The sequence below is a fragment of the Oenanthe melanoleuca genome, chromosome 9, assembly GCF_029582105.1.
Source record: "Oenanthe melanoleuca isolate GR-GAL-2019-014 chromosome 9, OMel1.0, whole genome shotgun sequence".
Lineage (NCBI taxonomy): Eukaryota > Metazoa > Chordata > Aves > Passeriformes > Muscicapidae > Oenanthe > Oenanthe melanoleuca.
The window spans coordinates 5,632,089-5,644,199 of record NC_079343.1 but is presented as its reverse complement, the minus strand read 5'-3'; the positions used below and the strand labels follow the sequence as shown (position 1 = coordinate 5,644,199).

Below are 12,111 nucleotides of genomic sequence, written 5' to 3'. Positions count from 1 at the left end.
TTGGTTAGGTTTCGTAGGAAAGAAATCAGATTATTTAGTTAATCAATGATTAATTGGAAAAAAAAAAAAAGATAAGCAGAAATGAAACCCAGCTGGAGTTAAGTAGGACTTTATTTATGCTGTGGTATCACTTGCACTCAATGAAGGTAGTAATTAACCTGGATTCTAATCTTATGCACAGAGTGTCTCCCATAATCTCTGAGCAATAAACATATCTAATTTCACTCTACCATAATTAGAGCTAAATAGACCCATTTCTCCTGTAGTTACCTTCTGATCACAGGCAGCACGTGATGTGTTCAAACCAGCAATGGGAAGCAATGTTCTGCGTCTGATCATCCCACAGGTCTCTGCTTTTCCCTTAAGGATGATGTTCCATGTGGTGCTCTAGGCCACATGGCTTTTTCTAATAACACTCAGATCCTGAGGTCTTTTCTTAGTGTTTTGAGGTTGTTTTCTTCTAAGACCTGTTGAAAGGAGCTGAACTCTATCCTGGGAGAGGCAGGGAAGGAGGAGAAATCTTGCTCTGCAGACCTGACTGCAGATGCACCTACACTTTGTAGTATATTTATACATAAAATAGTGATTAGGATCTTCTGCAACATCTGTCTCTTCATCCAATCTAAATGTTTATATGCTTTTGTCAAGCAAAATTCTTGTCAAAATAAAGATTCATAGAGCAGTAAATGAGTTTTTTTTAAGGTCTAAAATACAAATGATTGCATGATCTTATGGGGACAAGACTCATCATGCTGGTCTAACTATCTGAGTTGGTGGAATTGCATTAGGGATTAATTTGGCCCATTTAATTTAGCTAGAGATTTATTTTTAAGGAGGTGGAAGGGGGGAGGGAGGAAACAGGGTTAACAGGAATTGCCTGGGGAAATTAAAACCAAATGTCTGAATGTTTGTAGCATAAAGCAGCCCCAGGAAACAGAGAATGTAGTAGGGATTGCTCAGCTCATTAATCACAGTCTTTGCTACATTTCCATTTTAAACTCTTGAGTTTTTTCCTCTAAAAAAAACCCAACACAGTGAAGCATTGTCTGTTGGCATTGGTTTATGTATTATACCAGCAATATTAACTTATTTAGCAATAGTGTTCTGGGTTTATAAATGGACTAAAACTCCTAAACCATGAGGGTTAGTCCCAAGGGCTCTCCTCTGTGCCCAGCTGCCTGTGACACTTGCAGATCTCCTTTGTGCCAGGTTGTATGATAAACCAGTGCTTCTCTTGCTTTTTGGAAGGGCTATGGCAGGGGAGATATTGAATATGATTATAATAGTGTAAACACAATCCCATGTAGCTGTGCAGGACCTGCTAGTCTCAGGACTGTTGATTTAGTTTTAGAAATTACCAAAATCCAGCTTTCTGTCCATTGTCTATTCTCTGCTTTTCTTGATGAAGTAAATGGCTGAGGGAAGGGTGAGCTTGCTCATGAAATCATGAATACTTGGTGCCAGAGTTATTTCCAGACTTGAAGTTTGCTCTTGTTCTATAGGTGCATGGCTTGCCATTTCTCCTATCTTGGCAGGCAGGAGATCATTTTAGATAGAGATTATTTTATTTTAGTCTGCTCATAAAAAGAGAAGAGCACTCACTCACTTGCAGGCACTGGGGGAGTTTACAAGGTATTTGTTGTGGGAGGAGTGGATGGTGAATCCAGAATTCAGAGTTCTTATTGGGTCCTTCAAGATCCTTTCTTTGCTGTCAGAACAGTAGTTTGGGCACAGGTTTTGTGGAGCTGTGCTCATACTTTGTGCACTGTGATCAGTATATGGGTGAGGCTTTTGTTTCTGGGCATGTCGCATTTCTAATCACTGTAATCACAGTAAGCTGCTCTCTTGGCTTGCTCGAGCCACAGCATTCTCCTGGTCTTTCTTGGATGGTAACATGCCTTTTGTAACTCCCAGGAAATAGAGGATATTGCATGTCAGACCTTTTCCATCCCATGGTTTTAGGGTTTGCACACTTACAGATCCTCTCCTGCTTAGGAATTTGTGTTCAAAAAGACAATAAAACTCAATATATACACCCTGATCCATTTCCTGTCCTAGCAGGAGCTTCATAAGAATCCTCTGTTTTATAGCCAGGATAAACTTCCACTGTTTCTTCATTTCTTCACTGTGTGATGCACCAGTCCTAGAACTGCCATGAGAAGCATAATGTGCTGTGGCAGAGAGCTGCTGTTCATTTAAGGGTTGCAGGTGCTGTATCTGACTCCAGGAAAGCATCATCCTTTCCCTCCTCACTCTGAAGTCTCCTCCTTCATGTTGTTCTTTTTAAAAACAAGATCACTAGGAAGCTGTCAGGACAAAGGGACATGGGCACTGTTCACAATTCTGTTCTCTCTTCTGTTTCTGCATGTGAGCAGTTTGCTTAATAATGAGTCCCAGGGATTGGAAAATGGGGATATTTCTCTAAAAGAAGTATGAGTTCCTTTCTCAGTAAGGTAGATCAAAGGGATGAAACATTAAAATGTGGTAAAGGAAGTCAGAGAAGAATTTCAGGAACAATGAGCAAAAAGCAACAAAACATTTCCTCAAACACATGCAGAGCAGGTCTGTAGGACACAGACAGTCAGGATCTGAACAGAGCACTCAAACCATAAGGTTTCACTGAGGAAATGAGGCTAATTCTTTGTGCCTCTTTGCCATGGAGTTGCTGTAGATGAGTCTGTGCCGGTCTCTTTCTTCACAGGGGTCTTTGAGAGTTTAATTTGTACGGAGACATCAGGAGGATATGTTGTGGAACAAATGAAATGGCTGCTGAGAGACCTCCAGCACTAGTAACTGGTAGAAAGAGCATAATTTTCCTCTTAAAATCAGATTTAACTTCTATATTAAGGATAAAAGACAATGTACAACTGAATAAGAAACTCTTCTTCCCGGCCAAATTTCTGGGCTAGATTTTGATTTTAGTCTCTTGTTCTGTTTTATTCTAGAGAAGGAATTAACCAAGACCAGCTGCACCTCCCACCCTGTATCACTGAGCAATTCATTGAGCTGCTCTGTCAGTACAGCCCAGGCCAGGTTTTGGAGACACTCAAAGTTCTGGAATACTGCAGACTGGAGGAAACCATCCAGGTAGGAGGGGCTATGGGATGCATTCAGATCAGCTCCTACCCCTTTAAACTGCTGTAAAGGATTTTACCTTAGGCTTGGATTAGTTCCTGGATGCTCTTCCAATCTGTTTCTAGCACTCTCTGTCCCTCTGAGCTGCTAAACTGTGCTTCTGCATCACAGTCGGATATATTTAATAGATTAACACTGGGCTGGGTCTCAGGTCTAATAAGGAAGGGCCCTTAGTACTCTGGAGCTGCTGAGAAACTGCAGAGTGGAGGGTGGCTGTGTTGCTGCTAATTAATCATGGTGGGGGTATATGAAATCACGGGCCTGGGGTTTTTGGAAAGCAACACTGCCAAAATCTGCCTTGTGCTGGGAGAGCAACTGTTCCTTCTCTGTATGGAAATTGTACCAGTAATTTTTGAGTGCTGATGATGGCAATAGTGCAAGCTGAGAAATAAAAGAAGATGCAGGAGAGCTGCTCAGCCTGGGTAAGGTGCCTGGAGCACAGGCACTCCCAGCCCTGACCATCTGCTTGGCATTGTCTTGTGGATAAACAAACACTGGCAGCTTTCTTCAGACAGACATTTACCTTTTTTTTTCCTTTCAACTCAGATAACCCAGAAACATCAGCTCCATGAGGCTTCTTCATATTTACTAGAGAAGAAGGGAGATATCCATGGTGCCTTTTTGGTTATGCTTGAGGTACAGTACTTCCGAATCATGAATGTGCCTGTGCTCAGATTGGATGTTGTCCTTGTTCCTCAATTTGTTTTCCACTAGAATCCATGGAAGTGTTTGCCTTCTGTCAAATACCAATAAAAGGAGGTGTCTGCATACTCAGAACATCAGTATATTTTTCTGACAAGACTTCAAACATTTAGAAGATAATAGATGCTGAAATTGGGTTTTCTTAGCCAAAACCCATCTTTCAGCTCCTACTTTCCTTTCCATATTTGGAAAGATGTTTATGCCATGTTAGTTGTGCTGGGGAGGAAAATGGGGGCGAGCCTGTGTAACCACACCTTTGACAAACATTTCTATCAGGATTCTTGGGAGTTACTCCCAAGTTGACTGTTCTGTGTCCTCTCTTTTGTTTCAGCGATTGCAGAGCAAGTTGCTGATGCTTACTCAAGACGATGAAAGTAAGACTTACTGAGTTAAATTCAAATTTCTATTAAAACAGACAGATAAACACAAAAATGTCAAGTGCCTGTGTCTGACACCTGGTATAATGAGATTTTCAGGTTTCTAGGCATAGTAGTGACACTATTCCTATGGCAGTTATTTGGATGACACTCCCTTAGTCTGGTGTAGAGACCTCAAACACTGTGAGGGATGGTTTGTGCATGTGTGGTCAGCTGCCCTGTCAGCTTTTCCCATTGGAGCTGGTCCTCTCACTGGCTTACCAAACATATTTCCCATGTCAGAATCCATTAAAATTCATTACTGAGCTTCAGCTGGCATTATATGGGAACAACGGTGGGAGACAGTTGGGAGTAGCTTTTTTGAAAGCAAATTTCTCAGATAAATAAGAATGTTCTGCCCACAGAAAGTGATTGTATGCACAGATGTGCTGTTCACTAGCCCAAGGACTCATGGGCACCTAATTAAATGCAGTGTCCATACTTGTTAATTGTATCCCAAACCACAGTTAAGATGTTCCTTATTTGATTAAATGAAATGTTTTACATGCCCAATTTATTGTACTATTCAGGAAAAGTGCCAAAAATCAGAACTTGTCTTTATAATGTAGTTGCTTACAGTAGTGAGGAGACTTTAGATGAATAGCATGATTTTATTTTGCAGAAGGATTGATAGTTAACTTATCTAATGGGAGTTAACTTGTCTAATAGTTTTTATAAATGTAATTTGCTTTTCCCCCCCTGACACTTAGGCTCAGCTGAACCCTCCTTGCTAGAAAATATTGAAGATACTTTAATGAAAACAATTGATCTTTGCCAGAGGAACTCGCATAGTTTAGACCAGCAACAGCGAGAGGTAAGGTAGTCAAAAATGTGTCACGAGAATCAACCAAGGCCTATGTGTCTCCTGAAGCTTTGCCTCATCTGGCTCTTGCTCTCCCCATCCCCTGGGTACTGGTATGTCCAGGCAGTCACCATGTGCCTCTCCTTGTGTTCTCCCTCTGCTGCGTCAGGGTTTGGAGCCATAAGAGTGAAATCCTCCCTCATGAGGGTGAAGCACCAAGCAAAGTTCAGGTCAGGGGGAGGAAGGGATGAGACCATGGCCTTTTCCCCTTTCCAGCTTCAGATGGAAGTCAGGCACAAATATCAGTCAGACATTGTGAGTTCTGAGCTGGCTTCTGGTGGCACAAAGCTGCTGCTGCTGCCAGTATGGCTGCAGAGCTGTTCACAGCCCCTGAACTGAGTATCAGCCTGAACTCTGAGGGGGTAGGCAGTGCAGCTGCCTTGAGCTCTTGCAGAGGGAGCTGGCTTTGCCCATCATCTCAGACTGAGGTTTCTATTTTGCCCATATCAGTGACACAAAGGCATCTTTAGTCCTGAGATTCTGCATAATTTATGATATTTCTGAACCCAGAACAGAGAATGTTATTCCCGTGTTTGAAGAGGTGGCATGGCTGGAAGTCAGGAACTCTTAATTTCTTCACAAGCACTGCCCAGTGTGAGAGGTGACCTGCTCCATTTCTTCCCTGCAATGGTGTCATTATACAACAGATAGGAAGAGAATTTAGAAGTCTCTTTCCATTTGGGATCCGTGTGCTACCCACTCTGTGAGCTATCTCTACCCTGCAGAATTTGCCTCTCATATGGGGAAGTAGTTGGGGTCTGAATGAAGCAAACACAGATGGTTGTCAGAATTCCAGTAAAGTGCTTTGCTCTCAGGTTGCTTTCAGCTCTATTCCAGAGCAGTCATCAGAATTTGGAAGTGAGTCTTGACCAGTGGCCTCTGACGTTGCTCACTGCTCATTTTTAGCACTGCCCTCTTCTTACTGATTCTTTCCCCATGTTCCATAATTCCAGGCCCTCTGGTTTCCCCTGCTTGAGGCCATGATGTCCCCACAGAAATCCTCTGGTTCATCACAGTGTTCATATTCTGAATGTGAGTACTTTGGCATTTGTGACTTCAAAGAGCAAAACTTGTGTGCTGTCTCTTGTCTGATGAATGAATAGAAGAAAAATTGTTTTGTTACTCCATTCCTAAATATTCTGCTCCCTGACCGGCAGGGAGCTCAGGTTGTGTGTTTGGTAGGGTGCAGCTGTCAGGTGGATAGAGGTTTTTTCACTTACTTTATTTTGTCCTGTGTGGAAGAGGAAGCCTCCCATAGGCTGTGCTAATAAGTTGGTTGCATTGAGAATGGTGTCTGAAGGAGCCAAGGTGCACAATGTGTACAGAGGCTCTGTGGGTTGTAGTCAGCACATGGGGAACTCCTGATGTAATACACTGTGATTGTGCATCCCAAGCCTTCTGTGCACCTCTGCCTGCACCTGTCTGCCATGTATAAAATCAGTGAGACCTGAATACACCAGCTAAATTCTCTACTCCACTTCTGAGTCAGCAGCACACTTTGAACAGCAGCCTCCCTTTGTGGGAGAGCTAAGAGTATCTAAAAAAGGGGCTTAGATGCTTTGGTCTTGGCAGTCCCCAGCACAGGAAGGACCTGGAGCTGCTGGAGTGAGGCTGGAGGATGTACCAGGGTGACCAGAGGGATGGAGCAGCTCTGTTGTGAGGAAAGGCTGAGGGAGTTGGGATAGATGGGATATTGGGAAGAAATTGTTTCCTGTTAGGTGATGAGGCCCTGGCACAGGGTGGCCAGAGCAGCTGTGGCTACCCCATCCCTGAAAGTGTCCATGGCCAGGTTGGATGGGGCTTGGAGCAACCTGAGGTAGTGGAATGTATCCCTGCTTGTAGCAGAGGGTGGGACTGGATGAGCTTTAAGGTTCTTTCCAGCCCAAACTATTCTGGGATTCTCTGAGTAATGTCTTTGAGGATCTAATGAGGATCTAGGAATAAGTTTTGTGCAAAGGTCAGTGGTGGGAAGTTTTAGAGTCTGTGGGCCATAACACAGACAAGGAACCAAACTGGGATTTGGTAGCAATGGGAGAAGTGAATGGTGGTGTTACCAAGTGAGGAAAATGTGGGTGTTTACTGCAGGGTGTGTGGAAGGGAATACAGAGGTATTGTGGGATCAAAACCTTGTAAACACCCTTTGTGCTGCAAAAAGCTGTGTGCTTAGTGACGGAGAGAAAACATAGCTATTTTCAAACCAGAAAACATGACCTGAAATAAAACTCTCTTTATCTGTAAAACTGACCTCTCTTTACTCCTGGAATCCTAATGAACTGCTGTGGCTGTTATGTTTGACATTCCAGCTTTGAAGAGTTTGACAATGCAAGTGCTGAACAACATGGCTGCATTTATTGCTCTTCCCTCAATCCTGCAGAGGATTCTCCAGGTGAGTTCCTGAGGAGGAGGAGGTTTCAGAAGGCTGTTCCACTGGGTTATTGGGAAAAGGTATTCTCAGGTTGTTGGAGATCAGATCAGCTAATTGTTCAGTGTTTCAGTGAAAGTTTTGTTGGTGAAACATGAGGTGTAAAACTGATAGAATTATCTGGGGAGACATATGGGAACACACAAACCTGTGAGAAGGTAATTGAAGTAATTCCTGCAAACCAAACAAAACAGTGCCTCAAAGGTTGCAGTTACGTGGAACTGAAACTTTGCAGGTTTAAGGACAAAGCCAGGATGGATTTCCCACAACTTGGCACTAAATTTGTTGAAGGCTTTTTAGTGAAGGCTCCGGGATGGACAGTTGTGAAGACACTACAGCAAAGGGTATAGGCTTTGCAGAAAGATCATGATTGAGCCCAAAATATTATTGATGGTGCAATATTATTTTAGAGATGCAGTTAGTGAGCAGCAAAATTCCAGAAGAGCTGATTTTAAGCAGGACCTTGGGTTGAGTGATCTCAGGCAACTATAATTTGTTTAATTGCAAAGCAGATGAAAGCTGATGCTGGGATTTAATAACAAACCTTGAGAAATGCAGAAAAGGAATTAGAAAAATTTTCTGTGTTGTGGAATGATTGAAAGGCTGAGTCAGTGTTGAAACTAGTCAGAGTTTCTGTTCCAGGTGAGAGAGGAAAAGAGCTTGCAGGCTTCAGAGGGTGAACACACACCTCTAGCAACCTCTTGGTTTGATCTTAGTATTACACACAGTCTTAGATTTTGAACAAACTCCTAAGATAGCAAAGCATGTTGCAAGAGAGTGGATAAAAAGTGTGTTCAAATGAAATGTGGTTCTATCAAAGGAAGTGTCAAGCAAGCCTAATGGCTCTTCAATAACTTATTTAGTCTACTTTTAGCTGAGTTTTGGTATAATTTCCTGTTGGGCTTTGTTTGATGTTTAATGTAGGCAGGAAAGGATGGAGAAGCTGTGAGTGAGTGGGAGGCTGCAAGGGAAGGGAGGCTTCCCTGGGTTGTGCTGAGAACTGCCATGATGGGGTGGGAGTCAAAGCAGTGACCATTGTGCAGATAACACAGCTGGGAGGTGTGACAGTGTGGAGGAAGATCCTGTTCTCCTTTGGGATAAAGGGAGAGTCTTGTTGATGGCAGTCTTAACATATTTCATTCTATTTCTGTTCTGATGGACTCTTTTAGCAGCAATAGAAAATCTCTTTTCCAGGGGCTGGCACTGATGTCCTGGGGGCAGCAGGGGAGTGAATTGTCATTGTCTGTTGTAGAGGGAAGTGGCTGGTGTGGTAGCTGTGCTGGGGAGGCTGAGGGATGCTTCATCAGGTGAAGTGCTTTACCAAGGAAATAAATGGGTCAGGCATCACTGAGAGCAGCATGCACAGCTCTGGTCACTGGGTTTGGAGGCGGGGGGAACTGCTCCTGCTCATTCCACCTCCCTGGTCAGCCTAACAAATTCAGTCTGACTAAAGAGAGATTTGGAAAGGCAGATTTTTTGGAACAACTAGAGCAAAAAATGACAACTTCTTAAAATGCAGAGAAAAGGACTGAATTCTAGGTAAAGAGCATTAGTATCAGAAGTTCATAAAATGGTAATTGATAGCTTGTAGCTGAAAAACAGGTGTAGTAAGAATAGCATCATAAAGCTCAAGAGAAGACCCTATGGAAGAGGAGGTGGTGTTGATACTGATGGTCTCTAAGTTGGCTTTGTCTCTTAACACTTACTCTTTTATAGATTTCACTCACACCCATGTATTTGCAAACCCCCGAGGTGTGTGGAGTGATGTGTCCTGAATTATTTGTGGGCAGCAGAGAAGGTGTGAGCCCCTCACTGCATCCTGGGGATCCTCTGACAGATGCCAACAGCTCAGCTGGGTTCTTCAGAAATTGCTGGCTGTTTTCACCTCTGAAGCTTACTTAAGCCTCTCCCAACTTCTTATCCTCCTCATTAGGAGATGGGTTCTTCTCCTGAGGCTTGCCTGTGCTGGGTCTCACCAGTCTGCTGCCTTCAGTGCTTGGCACCTCCTCTGGGAACAGTGTCCTTTGTTATGAGACAAACCCTTCATTGAACCCTGTGCTCTTGTCCTTAATCCCCACATTTCCATTCACTCTTTCCATTCATTGCCGTCACACCAACCCTTATTCTAGGGTTCCTGGCACTGCCCTGCTCCAGCTCACTGTTGTCTGTGGGTTTGTGGCTGTGTTTTGTTAAACTCTTGCTCCAGGGCTTGCAGAGGGTGCCTGTGGGAGGTTTCTGTGATGTTTATTTGGATGCACAGCTTGGCCATTGGGAGAACATTGCATTGAATCCAGCTGGGAAGCTGGTGTTGGGATGGTGATGAGCTAGTCACCAACTCTTTGACTTTGTCATGAGTGCCCAGCTCAAATGTTCAGGGATTCTGAACACTGGCACTGCTGGGGATCAGGAAGAAACCTCCCTCAGAGCAAGGCAGCAGAGAGTCCTGGATTTTTTTTGCTTTCCAGTCATCTGGGAATGCCATTTAAGTGCCCTGCAGGAAAGAATCACAGCATGGCAGGCACAGGTGATGCTTTCCCAGACCCTGGCTGGGTGTTCCTTTTGCAGAGCTGTGTAGTTGCTCTTTGAAGCCATGTATAATTCCAAACCCTTCTGTCATGGCTCTGAGCTCTCTGCAGAACACTTAGATGTGTTACTGATGTGCCACCTTAACTGTGACCACAAGAAGATTTTGAAACCAGCCTTTCTGGGCCCTGGAGTGCATACAGCCTTTCCCAAGCCCTCCAAATATTTTGGTGAAATGCAGAATTACAAGTACTGCTTGTCTGACAGGGCCCTCAAATGCTTCTGCAGAGCTCAAGGCTTGTGATGGAGCATAGATGTGCTGGAGCTGCAGGCTGGGAGGTGGCACAGCTGCCCAGGGAATTCACTGGGGGTTTTGTTGGAAGGTGGATAACGTCAGTAAACTGAGGTAGATTATCTTGCCTTTTCTGAGAAGGAATTAGAGTATTCCAATTTTAGCAGACTGTTTTTCTCCCTCTTCTGGGCTTAACTGCTTACAGATTATACCTTATGCAAATGTTAACTTTGCAACCAAAGTGTTTGACCAAAGGGCACCTTTCAAGGGCTGGAGCCAGACCTGCAGCTTTCCCAGAGAACAAGCAGGCTTCTGGCACCTGCCTGTCCCAGCACCTGGGCTCAGCATTATCAACCAAAGTCACGTGAAATAATAATCGATAGATTTGCTCCTGCTCATCTTTTATAGTGATGGGGAGTTGCTTATTAACTGGGGGGTCTGAACTGAACACATTAGGAGTCATACCAGAGGAATCCTCTTGAGCATTAAGAAAAATTCCATGTTATTAAGGATGTGAGTGCTCTCTGAAGAGGGCTGAGAGATTGAGTGTTAATTCTCTTACAAAGCTGTAATCCTTCATGAATGTTTTGTAAGCAGATGCAGCTGATGCCTCCTACAAAACAGAGAATTAGAAAAGCCAGGAATGTAAAAGCTACCTGAAGGGACCTCAGAGAGGGGAAGGAAGGATTCTCTGAAAACTATTTCCAGAGTGGAAGCAGAAAGCTCCATAAAGCTTATATTTTTTCCACTCCTGCTTAGGACTTTGGCTGTTTTTTCTTCCTAGACCAGGAGATCAGCACTGGGATTGTGTGTGGAGTGGTTGCTCTGGTCCCTTGCAGAGGGGAGAAGCTGAAGTGAATGTGTTTGCAGAGTGCATTTATTAGCACTGGTAGCAAAGCAAGTGCTATTTCCTGGACCCAGAAAGAAATGGAAATGGAAGAGACAGAGCTGGCTGAAAGAGCTGCATGAGCACCTCTAGGCTGTGTGTGGATCCCTGCGAGCTCTTCCCCATCTGTTTGTTGGTGGCAGCCCTGGGCAGCCAGCTGGGCTCTGGCTTCTTGTGCTGGGATCTGTCCCTGGTTGGTGCAGTGCCTGTTCCACTGCATGGGATGGCACATCCATGTCTGGAGTATGCCTGAAATCCTATCCAGGACCAATGTTATAAGGTGGAATTGATGAAAGATATTCCATCATAAAACTAATTGATCCCATGAGGCTTCTGTGGCTGGAAATTTTGTGGGGTCTGAAGCTGCAATTTAGTAGCTTTATGTAGAGGTGACCTGGGAGCTGTGGGTGTGATGCTGGAGGCAGGCAGGCAGCTCCAGCCCATCCCATCTAATGGCTCCAGCAGGGAATGGCCATGGACTCACTGCTGGCACTGGGCTGCTAGGCTCAGGGGTAAGCCTTGGCCAGACCATGGTAAAGAAGAAAGTACATGTCCTTCCCAGCTGCCATTATTTTTAGAGATCATCAAGCATGACTTGAGGAAAACACAGTAACTGAAAGCCCTCGGTCTTGTGTTCTCCCTCTGCAAAGCTGCAGGTGGGTCTTTATTCTTCTCTCTTCTTCACATCTCTTCTTCCATTCTGTGTCCAGACAGGAAACCAGTGGCTTTGAAAATCTCCACCTGCAGCTTAGGGAGTTTGAGGTGCTATATGGAAATTGTGGGATTGGGACAGTTTGTGGGTCATGTTTCTGTTGGCCATGTCTTGAGGGCTTTAGAAGAGGAGCTGCTGGCTGCCTACAGAACTGCTCTGTG

General features: G+C 44.2%; 1 protein-coding gene across 2 annotated transcripts in view; it reads left to right on the top strand.

Annotated features, from left to right (window-relative positions):
• The window catches only part of VPS8 (VPS8 subunit of CORVET complex), a 66,036-nt gene that overhangs the window by 40,014 nt on the left and 13,911 nt on the right, over positions 1-12,111 (top strand). For both annotated transcript variants that reach the window (XM_056498298.1, XM_056498297.1), the window contains exons 35-40: positions 2,946-3,087; positions 3,682-3,771; positions 4,169-4,211; positions 4,964-5,067; positions 6,069-6,147; positions 7,419-7,501. In XM_056498298.1, coding sequence (XP_056354273.1) covers positions 2,946-3,087; positions 3,682-3,771; positions 4,169-4,211; positions 4,964-5,067; positions 6,069-6,147; positions 7,419-7,501 — 541 coding nt within the window. The remainder of the gene's footprint in view (positions 1-2,945; positions 3,088-3,681; positions 3,772-4,168; positions 4,212-4,963; positions 5,068-6,068; positions 6,148-7,418; positions 7,502-12,111) is intronic.